General features: G+C 34.6%; 2 protein-coding genes across 2 annotated transcripts; one reads left to right on the top strand and one right to left on the bottom strand.

Moving 5' to 3' along the window:
• The first annotated feature begins 2113 nt into the window (after positions 1 to 2113).
• Positions 2114 to 2980, top strand: LOC145055051 (putative calcium-binding protein CML36). The gene has a single exon (XM_079003334.1). The coding sequence runs from the start codon at positions 2233 to 2235 to the stop codon at positions 2899 to 2901; it is 669 nt and encodes a 222-aa protein (XP_078859460.1). The 5' UTR covers positions 2114 to 2232; the 3' UTR covers positions 2902 to 2980.
• Positions 2981 to 19301: 16321 nt separating this feature from the next.
• On the bottom strand, positions 19302 to 23150 carry LOC145050883 (putative serine/threonine protein kinase IRE). The gene is made up of 8 exons (XM_078999072.1): positions 23124 to 23150; positions 22862 to 22954; positions 22771 to 22794; positions 22506 to 22624; positions 22298 to 22360; positions 21557 to 21623; positions 21316 to 21485; positions 19302 to 19392 (listed from the first exon to the last, which is right to left on the bottom strand). The coding sequence occupies exons 1-8, from the start codon at positions 23148 to 23150 to the stop codon at positions 19302 to 19304; spliced, it is 654 nt and encodes a 217-aa protein (XP_078855198.1).
• Between the last annotated feature and the right edge of the window lie 3046 nt (positions 23151 to 26196).

Genomic DNA, 26196 nt, shown 5'->3' with positions numbered 1-26196 from the left:
TTGGCATATATATGTTCAAAAACATTTCAAAATTTCAAGAACATCGACTCATTATCCGAATTTACATGCGTATTAAAAAACTCAATCACATCGCCCCTTCAAAGAACCCGCCACAAGCTCTTTTTGAGTTTGTTCTTGAACACCAACTTCAAAGAACAATAATAATTTTTTGGATTTTAGAAAATTAATGCTTGATTAAGATGACCGAAGACTCACCGTAAGTGTCAATTACACCGTCTATAGGAGTCGATTATATTGGTATTTTTCAAACGGGATAATGACTTAGGAGGGTAATAACGTTTCCTATTTATCCATTTTAGGTCCCTAACATATTTTTTGTGCGTATTACACCATTAAGGTTATTATAATCGTTTACAAATAGTCATTTTAACAGGAAGAACCCGGTAAAAGGGATTATTTTTAAACAGTTATAACAACTTTAATGGTGTAATACACACAAAAAATACGTTAGGGGCCTAATATGGACAAACGGGAAACGTTATTACCCTCCTAAGTCATTATCCCCGTATGAAACTATGAACCCCTATAGTAAATTTTTACTTTTTAAATAAGAAACTTGTAGGTCTTGAGGTTGGTAGTTTGGATGCTTTTAACCTCGGTCTTCTTTATAAATGAAAGTGGCAGTTGCTTAATGACAAGGGAGCTCTTTAGGTTAAAATTGTCAAATTTTGTCATGGGGAAGGTGGTGGTTTTTTGGACGATTCGAGAATAGAAACTGGAGGGGGTGTTTGACAAAAGATTATAGGATCCATTAATCATCTCCATGAGAATGGTTGTATTCCTTCTAATTCCATGTATAGAGTGGTGGGGGATGGGACTCAAACGAGGTTCTAGAAGGATGTTTGGTGCTTGGATATTTCTCTTAGAGAGTGGTTTGGGAGGCTCTTTGCTTTGGCCTTTAATCAAGATGCTCGAGTAAGTGAATAATGGGATTCGGGGGGATAGAATTTTCATTGGCGTCGGGGGATTAGAGGAGGGGTTGAATCAGCCCAATTAGATTATCTTGTGGAGATATTAAATCTTAGTCGCATAGGGGAAATGTCGGATAAGTGGTTTTAGGAGCTTGAATCGTCGGGTATCTTTACAGTTAAATCAGCACAGAATTAGGTTAATGATATGACGCTTCCTATGGGTAGTATGCCTACTAGGTGGAACCGTTTTGTCCCTATTAAATTAACATTTTTTATGGTGTGTGCTTTTGGATCGCATTCCGGTAAGAGCTAAACTGGTGGAAATGGGGGTGGTGATAGATTCCTTATTGTGTCCCGTGTGTCATAATTCTCAAGAAAGTGTGAAGCATTTGTTGCTGTAGTTCTCGGTTGCCGATCAGGTTTGGAGTCGGGTTGGGCATTGGCTTCATTTGAACCTTCCTATGTTTTCATTTGTCTGTGATGTGGTTACAAAATCCAATCCGACCTTAATTTGTTATTCTCTCTAGCTCCTTGCTAGAGGTTAACTGGATGATATGGTTACAAAATCTAATCCAATCCAATCCAAACATTTCTACTTTTTATTCTTTTTAATTTTAACAACTTTATATGAAATACACATATAAAAATAAATACTAAAAATCTTAAAAATATATATTCAAAATAATAAATACTAAAAATCTTAGGAGGGTAATAACGTTACTTGTTTGTCCATTTTAGGTCCATACGTATTTTTTGTACGTATTACACCATTAAGGTTATTTTAACCGTTTACAAATAGTCATTTTAACAGGAAGAAACCGGTAAAAAAGATTATTTCTAAACGGTTATAACAACCTTAATGGTGAAATATATATAAAAAAAAAACACTTTAGGGATCTAATATAGATAAACAAAAAAACGTTATTACCCTCCTAAATCATTATCCTTTTTCAAACAGGCAAAACAAGTTTAATATAAATTCAAATCAAGAAAATAAACTTTTATGGATAAGATTGTTAGAATTAAAATTATTAACTTTTATCTAATTATAAAATAATTTGGAAAACAACAAAAGCAAAACGGCCGTTGCTTAAGAAAGCAAACAGCCGCACACACGAAATCAAAATTTGGTACCCAATACCAATAAATAGTCCTACTACGGCTCCAACGAAGCTTCCTCGAAGGTCACTATGGCTCTCCTCTCATTCCTCCATATAATCACCACCATCTTCCTCCCTCCTTCCATCAAGAATCCCCATTATCATCAAATCCCCTCTGCATCCTCTCCCTCTTTCCAATCATGAAACTCTCCGGAAGAATCAACCCCAAGAACATCTTCAGATCCAAAAAACGCAGCACAGTATCCAGATCGGAGTCATCGTCTTTCAGTTCCTCCATTACCACTACATCAGGCTCCCCGGAGCCCAGCCACCACCACAAGTCAAAATCAAACGGCCTTGCGACACCAACCAGCGTCTTACCGACCCACTCACATGAAATATCATCCGACGAGTGGTCGGAGATCTCAGCCGATATACAGTTTGAGCTTGTACAGGCGTTCCGGATCATGGACACCGACGGCGACGGAAGAATAACAAGAGCGGAGTTGGAGGCTCTGTTGAGCCGGATCGGAGGTGCTGAGCCTGTTACACCGGAGGAACTTAGCCTCATGCTTAACGAAATCGACAGAGACGGCGACGGAAGCATTAGTCTTGAGGAGTTCGGCGTTATAAGCTCTGCGTTCGGACCACCGTCGTGTGACGACGAGTTGAGAGGTGCTTTTGAGTTTTTTGACACGGATCACGACGGGATGATCACGGCGGATGAGTTGTTTGCGGTGTTTAAGTCGATCGGCGACGGACAGTGCACATTAGAGGACTGCAGGCGTATGATAAGTAGCGTGGACAAGAATGGAGATGGATTCGTCTGCTTCGAGGATTTCACGCGTATGATGGAGCAACAAAGATAGAAGACAGAAAAACATACTGTAACTGCTAGATCTTCTGAAAGATTCTAATATTAAATCGAAAATCAAATTCTTGAATTTACTTTTTTTTTTTTTCCTTTTTTTTAATATACATTTTTTCCAGAGAATATGGTGTGGTGTTGTCCTCATCGTGTGGCCATGAAAACAGATTATCTAAGTCAATGGACGGCACGAATTAATCGACTGACATATTAGAAAGCTAAATAAATATTTATTGTATCTTAATATGCTATAATTATATATTTGAAATTATTGTTTGGTTGGTTTACTTTATGTTTGAAACATTTTTTTTTCCTGGACTCACGAATACATGAAAGTAGGAGAGTAGGTGGACAGATTTTATAATTTATTACTTATTTTTTTATCTTTCGTCTTTTTTTTTTTTTTTTTTTTTTGAGTGTCACGATTTGTATTTATTTATTTTTCACTATAGATATCTTTCACTATTTTTCATTACTTTTATTTTTTATATATTTTTTAAAATATTTTATACAAATATTATATTCGTTTCATAGAGAATTAAAACCATAAATATTAATATATATTTTTATAATTTTTTAGTATGTATATAATTTAATAAATATAAAAAAAATTAAAAAAATAAATAAATACGATTGACCAATCATACAAAGAGAATGGACATGGTAGCCTCCTCTCACCATTTTCCCATGCACTCTAAACTGCAGTAGTGGTGTCGTGTGTGTAGGTGCTCCATATTCTTTAGCTTTATGGTTGTTAAGTTTCAAGAAATTTTATAATTGAGTATAATTTTAGGTAATCGATACAAATACATTTTATTTTTAATTATTTTATTTAACTTTATATTTATATATTTTTAATGGGGAGATCTCTTATAAAATCCCAATATGCTGGGTTACTTCATGGTTTAATCTCAATTTTTATTCTTTAAATAGAAAATTCCCAATTATTTTATATTTTACATAATAATCTTTATTTTTATTCAACAGAAAATGAAAGATTATCGTATAAAATTAGATAATCAGGACTTTTTTACTTAAAAAATAAAATGTTGGGATTAAACCGTAAAATATCCAAAATACCAAGACTTTATCGGAGATTTTCCTTTTAATTTTGTTCAATGTCGACCAAGTTACATCATTGCTTCTCGGTAACCCTTTAGTCATTTCTGCTTCTCTCATATAATCTTTTCATACAACGATCAATCATTACATCGTTGAACATCACACCAAATAGGGGTAACAAACACCTCATTGAAGACAATAATTTAGTAGGATTCATCAAAGCGCACATGAAATTTGACTCCCCTGCAGCCATCACTTGGTAGCTCATTTGGTAAGACTTTATAAGCTTCTCGCCACAGGAGACCTAAGTACAAATCATGGGGGCTTCAATTATAGGTAGTCAAAATGGAGTAACATAGCGTCGCTTGCAAATCAAGGAAAGACGTCTATGTATCTTCACCAAATGGTGGTCCGTCTTCGAAGGGAGCTCACTATAAACGATAAAACTCATTATTGAAGAAAAAGCAAGTGGAATTTCGTCCCATAATGTCGTACGATTGATTATGCAACACTCTTTTGGTCATGGGTGAAGTGTATAATTGTGTTAACCTTTCACTAGTTGTGTTAAATTTCTTTATTTCTCACCTCATATTTAATGTACCGAAAGTAACCGCTCTAACCATGCTTCGTTACAGTGACAATTATATTACGACTCATACTTTAAAGAAAGCCACTTGAATGAAGAAAAGTGATGAAAATGACCCAACCTTTGTGGTTGATAATGAATTGGATGATAGTAATAAATATGAACAAGATAAACTGCAATAGAATGTACCAAATGGTTTATTTCTTTGTGAGTTACGCCATGAGTTATGTCTTTACTAGGTTCTTACAAAAAAAAAACAATGAAGTTGAAGCAATACAAGAGAATTTATATTTTGATAGTGAAGGAATTATAGAAAAGGAAATTGACGACGAATCACTTGAAGTAGGTGTTGAATATGGTATATATGACCCAATTACTCCATGAAAGAATAAATGATGAAGTTGAAGCAATTCAAGAGGATGGGTAGTTTGATAGTGAAGATATTAGAGAATGAAAAATAGAAGATGAATAACTTAAATTTAGTGTTGAATATGGTATATATGACCAACATACTTCCTAGAAGAACATGTGTCACATATTCGAAAAATGTGATCTAATATAAAAGAATTACAATTCTATCTAATAAACTATGTAGCTGCAAATAGTTTTTTTTTAAACGACTAGCAGTGATATTAACACAAGATATAAAAAGACTCTAGCAAAGGAGCTTAAGTCAGATACAAAAAGTCAAGCCAAGTATAAGAGAATATTTGTAAAAAGGAGACATCCACCAAAGTGACCAATTAAGACATCATAACTTCGATATGTTTTTAATCTAATTAAATGTGTTAAGGCAAATGTCATCCACCAAAATCATCGTGGCTCGCCGAACATTTTTGTAAACAATATCATTGCATGCTTTCCAAATGACACATAAAGTGAAGTAAGTAATGACCAACTTAAGCTTTTGAATTTTGTTATCGCTAACTTTAGAATCCAACATCTCCAATAAATTCACATACGAACTAGGAGGTATCTTAAGAATCACAACTCACTCCACAAGCCAACTACGTAAAGCTTTCACTACTCTACAATCAAAGAAAGCATGATCAAGAGTCTCCTCATCAATATGATAAAAGGGGATAAAGAGGATTAAACATTTATACCACAGTTCAAAAGATTTGACGATAATGAGGTTGAGAGAAAAACTTTTGAGAAACACTTGAACAAACATTAGTACAAGATAATAGTTGCGGAATAAGTTAATCTCAAAGGATCATGTAAGCTCAACAATAATAAGTTAGAGTTGTTAGATAGTTAGTTGCAGAAATATAAAGTGCGGAAATGTAAATGACAACAAGTTATATCAAGTATACACCAAACTGATTCATAACAAGGTTTGCATTTAAGCACAAGTTAGTATGTGTGATCAGTTTAAGGTGAAGAGGATCTCGAAATTAGATAAGATAAAGATATGAGAGAATGATCTTTGTATTTCAGAGTGAAAGTTCAAAAAGATCGTTAAGAAGTGGTAATTTTACATGAAGATGAAGACTCTATTTATAGAGTCTCATAAAGTTACATCTAGAATAAACAATAAAGAACTACTGACTTAGGTGACCATGCAAGGTTCACTGGACAAAGTAAAGCTAACACGCTAAGTCAGTTGACGTAACAAAGAGGTGTTCACCGTGGTAGTAGTAGTTGTGGTTCACTTCGGTTTTTAGAATAACTACTTCAACTTCAAACTGTGGTAGGCACACATCGTTGCTGTAGCAAATCCAATTGCGGTAAAAAGAGAATAAGACTGCAAATCGTTAACTTTAAGAGGGTCACTTTATGTATCAACATTTTCCCCCAAAGTGACCTCTTCAACTTTCTTCTTTACTTGTCGGGCTTCAGGAATTTGATAAGGATCCACCAGAATTTCCTCACTTCACCTAGCCAGTGAATTCTTCTTGTTATCTTAAACTTAACTTCATCTATTGTGTTCTTGGATCTTTGAACCGAAGCCATAGTCACTTCCAGTTGCTTCCGGGTCAATTTATGCATTGCGGTAACAGGAATGAAGTATTTGAGATCACTGTTGGATTTCTTAAACACAACTCCTAACTCTGGGAAGTTTGTTGCACCGAGAGACATTTCTTGGTAGCCTTCAGTGAAGCTTGGTGTAGACTCAAGCTCTGGAAAGTTGAACTTCTTGGCAAGAACAGGATGTATATCCACATCTATTTTTCCGAAGTCACAGACCAATGCCTTGCGAAACTAACAAGCTTTCTCACAGGAAATCTTCATATTTGGGTGTTTTTCAGCCTTGATCTAGTAAACCCTTGCAATCAGGAACACTTCTTCGGGGTTCATGTAACATCCCAAAATTCAAGGCCAAAAAAATTTCATTTTTAAATAAGTTATTACATAAAACCATCAATATAAAAACATTCATTATAATATCTCGTGAGAAACTAAAGTGTCGGTAACCAAACATATTATCATAAAACATATCAGAGTGTAATCCCAAAGATCTCACGTGCGGAAAACATAGTGTGATGCGCTGCGATCGAGCCGAATCCTTTTCTTGAAAACAAAATACCTGAAACCAAAACTGAAATACGTAAGCACGAAGCTTAGTGAGTTCCCCAGATACCACATACCATGCAAACCAACTGATCCATACATGCCATACATAGCCAAGAGCCGTACATAATCATCATATCCATAATCAAGCAAGGTTCTATGTGCCAAACATAGTCTTGCCAAGGTGCTATGTGCCAAACATAGTCTTGTGGTCATGCCACGGGCCGCACATGGTCTTCCTGGTCAAGCCTGGGGCCACTCCCTGGGTCTTACACACAAGTGCCAAGGGCCACCCCTGATCTTTCATGCAAGTATCATGAAGACAACTAACTATACATACTACTCTATTAGGCTAATCAACATATAGTGTGCTAGGAGCCACCCCCTGGTCTTTCATGTTTAATAGCATACAGTGCGCCAGGAGCCACCTTCTGGTCTTTCATACATATTGCCTAAGGCTAACCCCTGGGTCTCCTTATCATACATAAACTAAATGGGCCGGCATTGGTGCCTTAGACCCATACAAACAGTGAGGAGACTCACATCGCACTGCTGAACTTTGCTGATAAACCCCTAGCTGCTGTCCGACAACTCTCTGAACCGCTGCCCCACTAGCTCCTCAAGCTACTAATATCAATATAACACTTAGTTTCAATTTGAACTCCAGAAGTCGAACTAATTCAAATCTAGTCAAAGTTAAAGTCCTGGTCAAAGTCAACCTTCCAGGTCAACCCTACTCGCCGAGTCTGCCTGCTGACTCGCCGAGTTTATACGCTCAGAATCCTTTCATTCGTTACTCAACTCTCCGAGTCATCCCCTAACTCGCCAAGTCTACCGATTTCCGAGTCCTGACCTGTCCAACTCATTGAGTCCCCACTTGAATCACTGATCCGGGTCTTAACTCGAAGGGTTTGGGGTTTCGCGACTTGACTCGCTGAGTCCAAGGCAATCTTCAACAGACTCATCGAGTTGTTCATCCAACTCATCGAGTTCATCCCCATCTTCATACTACTCTCCGAGTCCACTCGAAGGACTCGCCGAGTCGCTTCAGTTCTTACTCTATACAACGGCTTTTCGAGCCATGCTGGGGATCCAAACTGTAGATCCACTCTTCCCAAGCCTATTCCTCACGTAAAGTTGCAAACTTTACATGGAACCAAAGAGATATGGGCTCAAAACACTCTAGGGCTAGAGCTTGGGGCAAAGTTGCTTTACCAACACACCAAAAACTAATACTTTATGGGTCTCTAGGCCAAGACACACCTAGAGCTAAAAGGATCCATCTTGAGGATGTCCAAATCCCGAAATGCATCATACTTGGTCCAAAATCTCATAAAGAGGGACATGAAGAGATCTAACAAATAACAAGACAAGGAGGAAACTTGGTTACCAAAATGAGTAGCAAAAGAGATGAATCTTCTGGATCCACAACCTTCCTCTTGAACCCTCAACTCTTTCTTCTCCTTCTAGGCTTCAAGAACTCTCAAAATCCTTCAATATTGGTTCACACACTCAAAGAGAGCACTAGGGTTTCGTGGGATAACTTCTGGACAATGGGGGCTACAAATAAGGCTGATAGAAGAGTTATGAGATGCTTAAATAGGATACAAGTCCCGGAACTAGGGTTTTCCCAACCCAAACCAGACTCGCCGAGTTAGTCTCCCCGACTCGCCGAGTCGGTCACTTAAGCCGCGACACGGATCACGCTCCGACTCGTCGAGTTCCTCCTTGGACTCGACGAGTTAACCCCCTTGACTTAGGGTTTTATTTCCTTTCTTGGTCTTTCTGATTATGTGTGTTACAGTTCATATAGGGAAAATCAGCCTGCATCCTGATGTAGTCATCACCTTTCCTAGTGTAACATCCTGTTCTGGATAGTTTGTGATTTAAGGCCTGCGGGCCTTAATCCGAGTATGGGAAGGTTTTGAGGTTTTGAAAGAGAAATTTTTAGGACCTTTTGGGATGTGGGTAAGGTAGGTGGTGTGATAAAAGAGTTCCGTTTGTGCTTTAGAGCCCAAATGTATTGCTAAAGGCGTTGGTTCGGGCTTTTCATGAATTTTGGATATGAGTTCGAGTGGGATTAAGGAGGAATAAAGTTGATGGAAGTGTAGGGCTTCTCGTTACCTTTTTGTGGATATAAGGATTGTCGGAAACGAATTTATAATGAAGAAGTTATGGCCTTCAGAAGTTTTGTGGTTTCATGCTTAGCCGAGTATGCTGGGCGTACTAGTGAAAAGGAAGTACGATGGGCGTACTTTGGAGTACGTTGGGCGTACTGACCAGGGGTGGTCACAAATGTTCTTCGAAGTACGTTGGGCGTACGCTGATCATACCTGAACCCTATTTTAGGGTCTTGGACCCTATTTAAGGTCCTTATCACATCACCTAACCCTAATATCTTCACCCTCCATCCCTCTAAACCTTAGAAATTGACCCTAAGCCTCCATTTGAGTGATTCTTGAGCATTTTAGTGACCTTTGTGATGTGCTTTGTGTATTTGCGGAGTAAGAGTATCCAGCATAGATCTTTTAGAGAGAACTTGAGTAGAGGAGTAATCTAGGGGAGATACCTAGAAGAGCATCAGAGGAACCTACTGAGAGAGTAATTAGATACCCGTGAGGAGTAGAGTTGATCGAGTTCGGTGATACCTTTTGAGTGTGAGTAGAACAAGTGGAGTGGTAACCTAGAGTGGTTTTACGTGTTGGTAGAGATTATTTGATGCCCGAATGCTGCTTGCTTCGTGCTTTGTGGAACTCTTGATGATGGGAGTCAGCTACTAAGCGAATATGACGATATTTAAGAGGTAGATGGTTGACATCATAAGGAGTTATTCAGCAGCTGATGGCAGAGAAGTGTGAGAACTTAGGAAGAGCCTAAGGAGTGACCTTTGTCAGATGAGTACGCTGATATAGGAGAGTATTCGCAGGAGAGCGACCAAGTATGACAGGATGGGTGTCGTGCCGTGTCGTGTTACATAAAACCTTGCCGTGTCGTGTCGTGTTAGACAAAAACATGACACGATGGCCTGATTTCCCACCCCTAGCTAAACTGACAAAATTACATCATTCATCGAATATTAGCAAAGAACAACATAAGAAACTTTTGCCCTTTTTAGCATTCGAAAGGGAGAAAATTGACTCTATTTCCTATGTGTGTGAAAAGACAATTGTTGAATCCGATAGGGTTCCAGATAATAGATATGCATATGGTATGGTGATAATTGATGAATGTCTGGACGCTAATGAATTAGTTGATATTGTAAATGAAACCTTAACAAAAAATGAACAAATAACGATTTTGAAAAGAACTGAGAATTCAAAATCTAACTCTCAAACTAATTTTGCTGATATTGAAGATGATTTTGAAGATATTAGTGAAATTGAAGAGGAAGTTATTGATTGCTCTCAGTTGTCTATCATTAATGTCACATCAATGGCTAAAGGCAAAGAAAAATGTAATGATTCTATGGTTAAAATTGACACTAGTCTACCCTCAACTTCGAAAGTTCATGATCTTGACCATGTGACCGTCGAAGATAGTCAAACAAACCGTGATGATGACAATGACGATGTTCCGAAAGAAACAACAATTCCAAGGGTTGTAGTTGATCAGGTTTTTGACAAAACTGAGAAATTCAAAAAATTATGAAGGAAAAAGGTTCTCATTACATTGAAACAAATACAATTGTGTATCCAAATTTCAAATGCACAGATGATGTTATCTTTCTGAATCAGGTTTTTGTCACAACAGAAAATTGTGATAATATTAAACCCGAGTTTAATAAAATGATTGAAGAGGATAACAAGAAGGAATCTAAAGAAGGATTTTTCTCAAACCGAAGTACCGTCGAAAACAATCTAACAAAGAGCTCTTACACTTTTTAACGACAAAAACCACAACGAATTTGGGTTGAAAAATCTGAAAATTCAAAAGATGTTTCAAAACAAGTTGACATTGTTTACATGTCAAAATTAATTCTCAAGAGTTTAACGAACAAATTGAAAAGATTACAAAAGAAAGTGGTATTTCAAAGAGACAAGCAAGAAAAAAGTTTTTTGGCAAGCCATTGAGTCTCGAAAGAATCCGACTATTTTGCTAAATAAATCATCTGAACAGAAAAAATCTAATTTGATTTAGACTTCTTCTCAAAAGAAAGTTGTAAATAAGAAAAATTCTGCTCTAACTCAAAAAGATTTGTCTCAAACTCAACCACAAAATGATCTTTCAAAATCCAAACCTCATGGGTTAAAATCAAATTCTCAAACCAATGTTCAAACTTCAAATCAAAAGAATTTCAATTCAAATCATCAAACAAGGTTTTCACAAAATTATTTTTGAAGACAAAACCGATTTTTAAATAATCCAAAATATTTTCAAAATTGTTTTTCTTCTCAAACGAAACTGGTGTTTTCAACTCAAAAGTTTGATAAATTCCATTATAAAAGAAATGCGACTTTTACACCGAAACTACCAAATTTTCCCAATCCTCCTACAAAACAAGTTTCCAAAGTTTCGTATGTCAAAGGAAAGTCAGATGTGCAAAACATTAACCATTGGCTTGAAGGAAAGGGAAATCATTTCAATCAGGGAAGTTTTCTCAAGAACAAATCAAGGATGCTTATGAAAATTATTTGAATGAATCTTCAAATGGAAGTTCTTCATCCAAGAATTCGAATCCTTCATTCAAGCAATGGAGAGCTATTCTGAAAGCAAAGGTTAATAAGAAACGAAATGAGAAGCAAAAGGCAAAAGTTAGTGAAAATTCTAAACATGTGAATGATTACATTTCTGTGCCTTTAACTAACGAAATTGACCTAATTGATAGTCTCAAATCTAAAGTTCGTAATTGGGTCATAGGATCTTCGTTCCACAATGTTTTCCAATCTAATCACCAAGGACCCAAACAGCCTTGGGGACCTAAATTCTTTCACTGATTGCATGTTTTGAGTGACGAGCGATATGATGACAAATGGTACATTGATAGTGGTTGCTCTCATCACATGACTGGAAGAAAGGAAAATCTTCGTGATTATCGAAATTTGGAGAATGTTGGAGTAGTGAAATTTGGCAACAATCAGAAATTTCAAGTCAAAGGATATGGAAAAGTAACAAATGGGAAATTCACAGTGAATAGGGTAGCTTATGTCGAAGGTCTTCAACATAACTTGATAAGTGTTTTGCAACTTGTTATGGGCACTGGCAATCAAGTTGTGTTTAATGAAGAAGGAAGTGTAATTTCGAACATAGACATAAATGAAGTTTTGCTTAAATAAAAAAAGAAAACGAGATATGTTTACTCTCGATATCAAACCAATTGTTGGGATTCCCTCGGCGTGATTACTTTCGGAAGCTTCATCTGATGTTAGCTGGCTCTGACATTGAAGACTTTCCCATTTGAGTTTTTGAAATCTGAATAAATTGGTGGTAAATGATCTTGTTCGCGGTTTACCTGTGTTAAAATTTAATAATGATACCTTGTGTGCATCTACGGACAAGGAAAGCAACACATACAAGGTCATTCGATTGTCATTGATTCAAAGATTGTTGAACCTTTGGAATTTCTTCACATTGATCTTTGTGGACCCTCGACTGTTGAGACTCTCAACAAGAAGAGATGCATACTGGTCATTGTTGATGACTTTTCAAGGTTTACTTGGGTATATTTTCTAAGACTGAAATCTAAAACTGCTCAAGCAATGGTCGACTTCATCAATCATATTGAACTAAGTGTGAAGAAAAAGGTTCGTAAGATATAGAGTGACAATGGCTCAAAATTTAAAAACAATGTTCTTGATTCTTTATTAAGCGACAAAGGAATTTTGCATAATTTCTCTTCACCTTACACTCCTCAATAGAATGGTGTTGTAGAAAGGAGAAATCGTTCACTTTGCGAAGCAGCAAGAACAATGCTCACATATGCGAATCTTCCTCAATATGTATGGACCGAAGCAGTTTCCACTGCATGTTTTACTCAAAATCGATTTTTTATTCATCATCGTTTTAACATCACTCCTTATGAAATTATCAACAACCAGAAACCAAATGTTAAATATTTCCATGTTTTTGGATCCAGGTGCTTCATAATGAATCTGAAGGATAATATTTCGAAATTTTAGTCAAAAGATGATGAAGGGATATTCTTGGGATATTCTCATAATTTGGTTGCTTACATGGTGTTAAACAAACGAACCAGGAAAATCGAAGAAACATTTAATCTTACTTTTGATGATTATCATGTTAAACAAGTTGAAAAGAGATCTGAACAACAATCAATAATGAATAAATCAAATAATGAATCTTGAAGGTTAAATTCGTTAGATTTTGAATATGATTTTATTTTTGGTGTTCCCGATCGGGCTATTGATGCAAAAGTTAATGTTGATGACAATCAAGTGCCTGACACATCGAAACATTCTGATGATTCTACTCTAACTCAGGATAACAATGATTCACTTTCATCAACAAATTCTTCAAGAACAAACGAAAGTCCGCCTGTTGCATCGAATGTTGAAGTGAAGGGGGAGCACTTGAATTCGTCTACTCCAGTTGAGGGGGAGCATACTTTCGTGGGGGTGAGAGAAAGAATAAATGTTGATGACGAGGGGTAGCATCCTGATAATAATCCAATTGATGAGGGGAAGCAAGATGAATATAATACAAATGCTTCGAATGTTCAAAATGGTGAATTTCTTGACATTAATGATAATTTGTCAAATGGAGGTGAAGCATATGAAACTGAAGAAATATTTGAAGATGCACCTTTGGACTTTGATCCTGCATTTCCTTTAATGGATAAGTGGACGTGAAGTCATCCAAAAGAACAAATTCTGGGTAATCATCAAGATGGAGTTCTGATTAGAGCTCAACTTCGTGCTAAAAATGAGGTACTCAATGTACACAAATTTTTCTGCATGTTTAATGTGTTTATTTCAGAAATTGAACCAAAATCAGTCAAGACTGCTATGGAAGATCTTGATTGGATTTGTTTCTATGCAATTTGAGTTGGCTGAATTTGAAAGAAATAAAGTTTGGTGTCTAGTTCCAAAACCAAAAGATGAGTCAATGATAGGATTAAAATGGATTTTTAAAAATAAAAATGATAAAGAAGGAAATATTATTCGAAATAAGGCTGGGCTAGTTGTAAAAGGATATTCGCAACAAGAAGGGATTGATTATGAAGAAACATTTGCCCCTGTCGTGAGACTCGAGGCTGTTCGAATATTTTTAGCGTATGCAGCACACAAGGACTTTTACGATCACTAAAGGCAGAAGATATGTTGGGAAGACGAACAGTTGTTCTGGGATGTATTGTCTGTGCCTTAGTGGTGAAGGTATTTCAAGTGGGCCAAGTGTTGAGAGTAATAGTACTAGTGCGAGTGTTGCAAGTATGTCTTGTGTTGCTAGTAATGATGTAATTGGTGGATTGGTTGCTAATGTGAATGTAGTGAACTTTTTTGGTTATTTTGTTTGTTTAATTTCTTTATGGCATAAACGTTTAGCACACGCTAATGTTAAAAACATTGAAAAAATGCAAACTAAAGGAGTGTTCAAATATGACTCAAAAGAGTTTGAAAAATGTGAAGCCTGTGTGAGATCAAAGTTTACTAAGAAACCATTTCCATCGGTTAAGAGAAATACATCATTACTTGAGTTGATTCATTTTGATATATGTGAATTAAATGGAATACTTACTCGAGGAGGAAAAAGGTATTTCATCATATTTTGTGATGACTCCAATTGAATCCTTTGTGAGATGGTCAACTGTATGTTGAACCAATCAGGTCAACCAAACAATCTGTGGGGGGAAGCACTATTGAATGCTTGCTATGTTCATAATAGGATCACTAGTCGTGCGATTCCTACAAGCCCTTATAAGTTGTGGAAAGGTAGAAAGCCTAACCTAGACTATTTGAAAGTGTGGGGGTGTATTACTTATTATTGGACTCCCGATCCTAAGCAAACCAAATTGGGTGCACGAGCTAATAAGAATATATTCATTGGATATGCTCACAATTATTTGTCGGTTTTCTTGGGTATCTATTGGTTTGATTTACAACATTAACCGTCGTAGTGTTTAAACCCTAACATATATGTATGGATGTATGTATGTAATCTTCTTATAAATACATGTTGCGTTGTTAATAAAGAAGCTTTGTTTTCTTCTACGTATCCTATCTTCCTTCTTCTTGTACATATTCGGTAACTCTTCAAATTTGTGTTGTTCTATACTTCTCTACAAATTTGTGTCCGTCAAATTTTGAAAGAATATTTTAGACTTTCTAATATAAGAAATGGTTAAATGACATTTTTAGCTGTATATGGCACACTCCCAAATTTACTAACACGTCCACACCCTTAGTTGTTTTTGTCAAATCTTTGTTGGAAGTTGCTTTGCTTGCATTAAATAATGTTAGATTGTGTTAAATGTATATGGGAAACAACTTAACAACTAATATTTTTTTTTTGAACCGGCCGAGTTAATATATGTTGGCGTACACGAGAACGTTAGATTTGGGTCAGGAAAGCGGAGCGTCTGGAGTCGCCTCCCTTTTCGTCCCCTTATTTTTCACTATTTTGATCCGAGCAAGGCTCGAACCCACCACCTCCCAGGAGAAAACCCCTAAAGAGGAAAACCTACCTAATATAATAAATATCCTATAATCTATTCGAATTAATGTCTAAATATAAATATATTGCATACAATGAATATTCTCGAATCTATTCGAATTATTGTCTAATTATATTGCACGAATATACAACTTAGTGATTAAAAATATACTATATGGTATAAATTGGTAAAATAATATAACTAACACTTAATAGTTTAACATTTTTCTATCTCTACATAAAAGAATCTTAACATATGAGAATAAGAAAATTCTGGGACATATTATTAGGTATCTAATATTGTAATCACGAAATTAATGCAAACGAATATTCAAAGCATAAATTAGGTAGATCATTTAATTTAGAATGACTAGTTGAAAAAAATGTATAATTTGATTTAAAATTTTGAAAAAAAAGAAAATATTGTAAAGTTTTCATGAGACTTGTGAAAAATATCGTTAACCCTTTTACGTAATGCGTTAGACATATCTCTATTTTTTTTGCTGTATGTTTACGTATCTAAAGTTAGATTATACATTTAAAGTTTTGAATTCTGGCCTTCAGCTAGTATATAACTTTAAAGAAATATGAGTTTACATCCTTTATATGTGCTGATAAATGATAATCTATAAATTCGGGAAAAGATCAATTTTATTTGAATTTTACAATATATTTTGAAATATCAGCGTACATCGTTTCCCGGGACGGACGGCTCCCTCTTTCTTCCAGTAAGAAATCGGTTTTTCCCTCACGTTGCCACTGGCCATCTATATAAATGGTTGACATAAATTTAAGAATTATAAATACGGATTTCTTAAGTGTAAATAACTTATAGTTTGTGTATAACTCTACAAAGTCAAAACATGTTGACAACCTAGAAAATCAAACTATATTGATAAAATATAAAAAATAATAATAATATAAAATCAAACTATATTGATAAAATATAAAAAATAATAATAATACAATACTAAAATATTAAAATATGAGTATATGATGAGAAATAGAAATATGAAAAATTATGAAGTACAATAATGAAAATATATGAAATATGATTTTTATAATATTAATTTGTTTGTATTGAAAATTTACACTTTAAAAAAAGAACGATATTGTTTTTCATTTAACGTACATATAAAAAGTCACAAAAACACGAAATAATGAAAATATATGAAATATGATTTTTATAATATTAATTTGTTCGTATTGAAAATTTACACTTTAAAAAAAAGAACGATATTGTTGTTCATTTAACGTACATATAGAAAGTCACAAAAACACGAAGAAATAATAAGACTAAAAAATAATACTGAAGTAAAAGTTTGAAAGTAAAATGTTGAAATAAGTTTTTTTTTTCTTTATTTTTTAAAACTAGAATAGTGTATTATAAATATTTAATAAGAAAGATAATCAATGGTTAATAATAAAAACTAAGCAATGATAATATATATATATATATATATATATATATATATTTTAAAATCGATAACAGAATCTAAATAAAAATTCCAAATGAGTTAAAAGTAAATACATAATTCAATGCTTATAGTATTTAGTTTTATGAATATAAGTTTAGTCTAATAAATTGTAAACAAAATAATATAGATGAAGTGATGATTTGTCTAAGACCTATGGTTTGGGGTAATTTGCAGGTTCGGTCTTTAACTTATTTTTTTAACTCGAAAGATCCTTACAATTTGTTTTTATTGTGACGTTGATCTAAGGGTATTTTGTGTATTTTGATACTAAGTTAAGTTAGGCCATGATTTCATTAATAGGTGATGGGTAGAGCTGGTACTCGGAGCAAAAATTTATTCAGCTACTTGTTCGCACAGAGGTGAGTTTTTTTCACTGTGCTTGTGGGTCGAAGACACCAATGTCAGTCCACTAGATTATGTATTCTGGTATAGCAGATGTTGATATGTTATAGTGATCTCTTAGATCTATGTCCTGGTAAATATGATGTAGTATGCGGTAGTGATTTGTAGATTTGCCTGCTTGTCTGATGACTGGTTATATGGTTATTTGTTTGTTGGATATATATGTTATATTTTATCGACATAGTATGGTTTGGTTGAGGTAGTACTACTTTGTGTGGTAACCGACAAACCCTGGAGCAAACCAGCCATAAGTTGTCGGCCTGAAAGGCAAGCCAGACTTATGTTGTGGGCTCGCGAGAAAGCCAAATATGAGCTGTGGGCCTGAAAGGCAAGTCATACTCATACTGTGGGCTCAAGAGTAATCCAGTCTGTTAGCTGTGGACCCAATATGTGTTGTTATATGTTTGTGTGTGTTGGTACTTTGGGGGAACTCACTAAGTTTTGGCTTACAATTTCAGTTTATTGTTTCAGGTACTTCAGATGATCGTGGCAAGGAGAAGGTGTGATCGTGCACATCCTTCAGTTTTTATGTTATTTAGATTTTGGGATACTCTGATTATTAAAATACACTTTTAAAACAATGGTTTTGTAAACGTTTATGGTTTTAGGTTGTTTTTGAAAAGTTAAAATTTATTGTGATTTTTGGGATGTTTCAGAATGCAATAAAAGGATAGCACATGGAAGCATGGTCGAATCCTGAGAACACAACCTAATTGTCAATACCTCTTTGCGTTAGGCACATACTAGTCATTAAACATAAAAATATAAAAAGGGGTTTTGATTATTAACTAAAGACTAAAATTACAGTGAAATAAATTAAATGAAATCAGTAATAAAAACGAATTCAACTCTGCTGCGACTTTCCTAATCATGCAATTAGCCAATATCTGATTATTCAAAATACATTCTATCTAAGCTGGTACTGAGAAAAACTAACAGACACTAGTATAATTTCGTTTACCTAGTTAAAATAATCAAAAGAAGCTCTTCAACTAACATAACTTTTTACTAATCTAATTAAACAAACTCTTAATTAAATTCAAAAAAGTTGCATTAAGATCTGTGTATAATTCCCAACAATACCCAATACTTCTCACAAGCTCGGAAGTGTAAATGTATGAAATTCCAGTTTATAATAAATTCAAATCCAAACATAGAACCGATTTATCACTTGTCACTTGTAACCATATTGTCAAAACAATTACGGATTTCAACAACTGATTAACCGAAATGATTAAACCCTAGCTATGTGATCATACTAACAAGAATTAAAATCAAACATTCATTAAGCTCAAAACTAAACAACTAGATAGAAGCACACAATGAAAACCAAATCTGATAACTCATCACACAAAAAGTACTAGTCTTTTGCAGAACTGAAAACTAGGGTTTTAGCCAGACATGGCTAAAATCAAATTAAAACTAATGAAAAGAGAAACTAAATGACTAATCTTACTAATATAACTGATTGAGATGATCCACAATCTTCAGATCTTCAAAAAGTGATAAAAAGTGCAGAAAATCGCCTTCGGAAAATGTTTTCGTCGTTTGATCACATAGGGAGTCTTTATATACGAGTCGACAACTTCCGAAGCAAGAAAGCAAAAAATGTGATCGCGTTTTTGGAAAAAATCCCCAGAAAGCCTGTTTAATGAAGTATGTTTATACGATCGAAGATATGAGAAAATGCGATCACATTTGTCTTCTTTTTTGTTGTTCGGATGCGAACTCTTTAGTTTTAGTGAATCCAACCTATCTTCTAGCTTCCTTGGGTGTTTTAGCTCCTTTAAGCTCCAAATATGCATCCAAAGCTGCTCCCAAAGTACCACTCCACTCGAAATATCTGAAAACGACATAGAAACATGAGCAGTACAAGTATTATGACGAAAGACATGAGTTGATCATTATTTAAACTAATGACATGCAAATGTGCAAAATATGATGATAAATGCTAATAAAAACTACCCTAAAAGTTACATAATATGACATCTATCAATCACCAACCTTTGATCATCCATCCACGACATCCACTCAATGATCAATGTATATGTAGAGAATGTTATATCACACCATCTAGAATCCAAGGACCAAACATCCACAAATACTTCACAGAGAAAAAAGTAGATGTTCAATTAATTCCACCCCATCCCGATACACCGAACACAATATACTACTTAATTACAACCCTTTTTTGACAATGGAACTGAGTAGGAAGGCAATCAAGAACAAGACGCCCACCAAAAATCCTTACTTTTTTAAGTAATACTTTACACCACCTAGTAGCTTGAGAATGATCCAATAATAAAACATCATCTCTCTATCACACCCCCATACTAGAACGGCAGAAACGTCCGGGGCGGAGGATGTCATATACAGTATCATAACAATGCACAATAGTAAAACAAGCAACAACATCCATTGCATTAATAGAATAGTTAATACATGTGTATTCTTTGTATAATTGTATGACACCAAAAAAAATGTATAGCAAAATATAAAAGACAAGTCTTGAACATGCTCCGTCTTCTCAAAACCTGTGTCAATGTACCTGTCTACTGATTCCCTGATAATACAAGTTATTTTGAAAGAGAGTATCAACATTTAAGTTGGTGAGTTCATAAGTATTTAGTGTCATATGTTTGTATTTGTTTCATGAAAATGATAGTATACTTCCCAGAAAATCCTATATTTTCTGTTTAAAAAAGAAAAGTAGTCTTATACTCAAGACCCAACTGTTTACATGTTTTTGATCTCTTTGAAATAGTGTAAAAGGTATGTTTATCCTTGAAATAGTGTAAAATGTATGTTTTCCATATTTGTAAACTATCTTTACTAAAAAAAATAGTATGCATTGTTCATGTGAGAATGTCATTGTATGTATGTGATGGAAAATGAAGATTTACAGTAGTATTATTTATAAAATAGCACTACCGAATAATTATCTGCTTTGTAACCGAATTGGTTAGCTAAGGTCTTAATGTGATTAAGGTTATAACCATGTTTGATTGACTAGTATAAAACATGACGCTCTTCAGGCGTCGAAAAAGATATGACATTTGTCACCCGTAGACCTGCAAGTCCCACTGTAGCTAGCAGCAAGGTGTGGGATGGTCAGTCCTGTATATATATGTACACACTACTAGAAAAACAGCCTTTTACGATGCTCATTGCGCATCGTAAAAGGCTCAGACGACGCGCAAATGCGCGTCAAGGAAGGCCCTGTCATAAAGAGAGACGACGCGCATTTACGACGCTCATTTACGTCGCGCAATTACGACGCGCGTTTACGACACGCAATGCGTATCAAGGAAGGTCCTGTCATAAAGGAAGACGACACGCATTCGCGTGTTGTAACCTTATGACGCGCGTGTTAATGACACGCAATGCGTATCAAGAAAGCCCCTGTCAAGAAAGGCCATGTCATAAATGAAGATGACACACATTTTTGCGTATCATAATTTTAAATGTTTAAAAAAAATATTATTTATAAATTTACTTATTTTAAAATTAAATTTGTATTTAATGTTTCATAATAGAAAATAAAATATCATATACAAAAAATAGAATCCATTGCATAAATTTAATGTCATACAAATAATCGTTCCATGGAATGATAAAACAAATCAATAAAAGTTGTAACAAAAATTTACAAACTAACTAGATACAAGAAATATAAAAAAATATACCCTCAAATGTTTTTCAAAGTCTAATATCCATGTCAGCTCTTCAACTCACTTCTGCAACCATTGGTGGTTGTTGAGTTCACCCGACATCCTTGTTGGAAAAATCAGGGTTTCCTTCAACTTCTCTCACTTTGTCCACACCCTCAAGCCTCTTTACTACAGCCTCATGAAACCTTAATCTCAATTCCAATCCCTGTATCTCATCTTCCCTTTGTTTTGCCCACAAATACCCCAAAATAAAGTAACAAACCTTCTAACTAAATCATAAAAATATACATTTTCTTGTAATAAAAGGATTAGAACCAACTATGTTAAGTTACATACCAATTTCATGGTAGCCTGGCTTTCAGTGGTTACTACCTGTAACGTCAGGTCTTTATCTTTTTCCCTCCTAAAAAATGAAAGTAGCATTTAGCCCAAAATATACATCAACAAATTACAAGAAAAATAGTGTCCTTGAGTAATACTAGAATATGGCTTACCTAACGTTTTGGCTTTTAAAAAATAAACAAACTAGGATAGTTTCTTAAAAGAAGCAAATATTGTGGGAGTGAAGGGACTAATATTTCATTTTTTACTCATTTAAAAAACATATCGAATATCTTTCTATCCCTTTCACCCTTTCACCCACTTATCAAATACGAGATTTCTTAATTAATGACTGCACCTTTGCTTTTCTTAAACCCAGTCACTAATAAGAAAACACAGTAGAAACTTTGCTTTTCGTAAACCCAGACACAAATAATGGTTCATTTAAGAACATAATAATGGAATGAATAGAAGAATTAAGAGAATCAATGTCGACGCACATTATTTATCAATTAACTTCGTACCTCTTTGCCTTCTCTCTTTTTATTGTTTGATATATATATATATATATATATATATATATATATATATATATATATATATTGAGAGAGAAAATGTTACCTGTACAGCCCCTATCACGCCAAGGCGTTGAGCTGGATTTTCTGTTAGCAACTTGAAATAAACATAAACAAAATTATGTATCATGTATGAATATGTGATATGATTGAATTGATTAATAAACAAATAGAAACTTACTTGTTAATCAAGTCATATGGTTCATAGCTCATCTCCTCGGGGATCATTGGCCATGGTATATCTCTGTTCATAATGTTGGCAAAAACTTGCTACAACCCGAATTCAGAAAATGAGAAGACGTTCATTACCTTTTTATGCAATGCAATCGACATACATAAAAAAGCATCAGAAGAGGATTTTGATTTTATGAGAGTGAGTGAGTGAGTACCTGTGGAAATTCTGCATTAAAGGTGGTATCCCTAAAAGCAGCTCAAAAAGAATAACGCCAACAGACCACAAATCAACTGTTGCACCTACAACAACGGAATTAAGAGTTTCAACTTTCAACTATATAAGCAATAAGTAGAAAGACATTTGAATAAAGGGTAAAGGGTAAAGGGTATAACTATAAATTCCAACCATTCCCCATAAATAAAGGTACTATTTTCTGATGCACCCCCTGATAAGTCCTCTGTACTGTTAATTAGACCTACCTTCGATAGCCCAAAATCTGACAGCTGTAACAAATAATCATTTTATTTTTATTAGTTAGTGCTTGCTTATTCAGAAATTCAATTTTTTTACCTTGATATGGCCATCTGGACCAATTATCAAGTTGTCTAGTTTCAAGTCTCGGTGAATGATATTTAAAGAATGTAAATACTCTAGTGCAAGAACCTGAAAACAATCAATGAAATCATATCACTTCTATGGACGAATATCTACTTTAGTGTAAGTACATTGTTATCATGGGTAAAGAATTGTTACATATATTGCCTATACAAAGTAATAAAGTAGGAGGTTATTTCCTATAGTTTACCCAGAAAAGAAAGGGAAAAAAACTTACAAGTTCTGCAATATAGACACGTGCCATGTCCTTCAAAAGGTGAATTGAGAGAAACACATAAAATAAAGGATTTTGTTCATATATATATATATATATACACACATATATATATACATATATATATACATATATATATATATATATATATATATATATATATATATATATATATATATATATATATAGAGGCAAGCAACTTTTTCATTATAGAAGAAGAAGAGGGTTGAGACTAGTAATACCTGGCTAGATCTAAATGGGCTTCTCTTGTCAAGACGTTCACACATCACACATGCATGGCTCAAATTTTATCTCCTGATAAATCATGAACACATAAATATGATTTCACAAACAAACAAACATGCAATGCAATGCAAGAACACCAGAAAACATACCTCATAGAGTTCGATTTCTTCATGCAGACTAAATCCAGCCCTCCCATTTAATTTTTATGTAATTTCAGTTGGTTTACCAGAACTCTTGACAAAAAACCTACCAACATATCTCCAAAAATAATATAACATATGATATGATTACACAATAACCTCATCCCATTAGGCTACTGAAAGATATAACTAACTTGTTGAAAGTACCTGAGTTCTTCCTTCACGGGATCATAAAGTTTGAAGAAAATAAGTATATCATCCTTGCTTTTCTCAGGTGGTGGAAGAGGATGCAACAAATCCTGAAAACAATGTTCAGTTCTTAATCGGGAGAATTAGGAAATTCAAAGGTACCGGACCGGCCGGAGTGAATATAAAATCCAATGCAAATACAAGACCGGTATCAGACCACTTATAAACAATCAGTATCAGCCTTAACCAAAAGGAAAAAAAAACTCAACCAAATTGGTGTCCTTCATCTGTGATCCAATCCTGCAAAGTGACTCAACAACTTTATCCCTCACACATGTTTCTGCATGAAAACAAGAAAGTATTAGGGGCATTCATAGTAAAGAGGATCTCAAATCAATTTACTTACAATTTCAACCCATACTGCAAATACATTAGTACATAAGTAGTATAATACCTTAAATGCCCTTAAATTTTCCATGTAGCATGATGTGCTCTTACCAACAGTGTCAACATTTTGTCAAATGTTAGATTCTGTAATATGTTCTTAAGATTCAATCACATTGGGGCCAGCTAACACAAAGAATGGTTGTCCTCCCTGTAATGGTTGCAACAACGAGCCATTAAGCTTAATGCTTGCTAAGAAACTTACTTCAAACACAGAGCAACATACAAGGTAAGATAAATCCATTAAAGTCCATTATAAAAGACATTTACTATTACTCCAAATGATTTTTCTTTCCTTCCCACTACTAAAGTGATTTGCATTTATAGTATTTACTGATTTTGGGATCGAGCTTCCCAGGATGAGGTTGACTAGGCCATAATAAAAAAATTAACTCAAAATTAGATAACAAGATGATGTGACAACTGTATGAAAAAAAATCAAATGATCTAAAGACAAATAATTTAATAAACCTTCGATCATGAAATAGCATCTACAGTCTGAAGCATTATCCGACCTTCAAAAAGGATTAAACGACACCAACACCAAAAGAAGACTCAAAGAAAACCGGGGATACATTGTACCTCAGGAACTGAAAAATAAAATAGATCGGGGAGAAATGGTTGATCAATGAACATATTCAGCATAGAAATACCTAATTTAATGTGTCGATTGACTTTCAGATCATTCGAATTAACCTACTTAGGGAGAAAAATAATATACCTGTGTAAGATAAACCCTAAATAGTAATCCTTTAAATCGCGAGAGAGTTAATAGTGACGGAAATGGCGAAGGGGTGAGAGGTGGCGGCGATAGCAAATTGATTTCTTGACCACAAAACTGGTCAAGTAATCCTAATCATAGGTCATTTCCGTTTTCGTTTTCGTGAGCATTAGCGAGTCGGTTTCCTTGAGGATGGGGTGAGAGAACTGCAAAATGGTGATGGTGGATGAAGTATTGGTCGATAAGGTCGGTACATCGTCGTCAAGCGAGGCATGAAGAGTCGGTGTAGGTTGGAGGTAGCTGAGGTGGGTATCAAGCAGGGTTTTAGGGTTTTTTTTGATCGATGAAGATTTTAGGAACTTAAAGTACGAAATTATCGATCTTTTACGCACAAAGCTTTTAGGGTTTCTTTTGATTGAAGAGGATTTTACAACATACAAATAAGAAGGAAAGAGAGTATCAAGGCGGGGTTTTTTATTTTTGGATTTCATTCCCTCCTTGGCAATTAAAAAATTTGGGGAACGCGCGTTCATAAAGAAAAATATAAAGCGACAGTTTTCGACGACACACTTTTTTATGATAGGTGCCCTCCGTGTTTTTAATTTTTTTTGTTGGACACTAATTTTAGGGCACGCACAAATGCGTGTCCATTATCCTTCAAATTTTTGCAAAACTGACATTATTTTTTAGGGCACGCACAAATGCGCATCCTCTATCTACGAGTGTCATTGTTTGCGCGTCATTAAAGGGCTGTTTTCTAGTAGTGACACAAACTCACGCTCTCCCTTCAGGAGACTCTGGTTACAAAACATGACTTAGCAAGGATATTACTATGTTCCATGAAATAATATTTCACATTCTAGTTAACTTGTTCACATATAGCATGTAAGTTCCTTCTTGTTCTTGTAAATGAATAGTAAACTTTGTAATGAAAAGTAATTGTATGTATGTATTGATTCATGTATTGTTTCTCTGCTCTAGAAAATAGTATAAATTGACTTTCTAAACTATACGTATTATAGTTTACTAGTATGTTTGTTTGAACTGTAAATGATTTGGAGAAAAGACTCATTTGCCCAACATATGCAATTGAGTTAAGTATGTTCTTTGAAAATGAGATTTAACATTCATGTATATATTTCACATTTATAATTATGATTTAGCCGACAGTCGGACTAGTGATCCTACCCTAAGCCCACAACCAAACAAGTAACATAAGTTACGGTATTTAGCAATAGTCCTAAGTCCGTTAAAGCATGATTATACATAAATATACAAACAAATATGATTTTGATATAAACAGAAAACTAAAATAGTTTAAAAGAGTTTGAAAATG

Source organism: Lactuca serriola, chromosome 5 (assembly GCF_051521515.1).
Source record: "Lactuca serriola cultivar US96UC23 chromosome 5, Lser_US96UC23_V15, whole genome shotgun sequence".
NCBI classification, from domain to species: Eukaryota; Viridiplantae; Streptophyta; class Magnoliopsida; order Asterales; family Asteraceae; genus Lactuca; species Lactuca serriola.
This window is presented reverse-complemented; position numbering and strand designations above follow the sequence as displayed.

Bases quoted from the DNA above. Each gene is read 5' to 3' on its own strand.
- LOC145055051 (XM_079003334.1), top strand. From the start codon at position 2,233: ATGAAACTCTCCGGAAGAATCAACCCCAAGAACATCTTCAGATCCAAA.
- LOC145050883 (XM_078999072.1), bottom strand. From the start codon at position 23,150: ATGGCACGTGTCTATATTGCAGAACTT. The intron at 22,955-23,123 runs GTAAGTTTTTTT...GATTGTTTTCAG, and splicing joins GTGTCTATATTGCAGAACTT to GTTCTTGCACTAGAGTATTT. The intron at 21,624-22,297 runs GTAAGTTTCTAT...TTCATTTTTTAG, and splicing joins CCATATGACTTGATTAACAA to GAGGGAAAAAGATAAAGACC.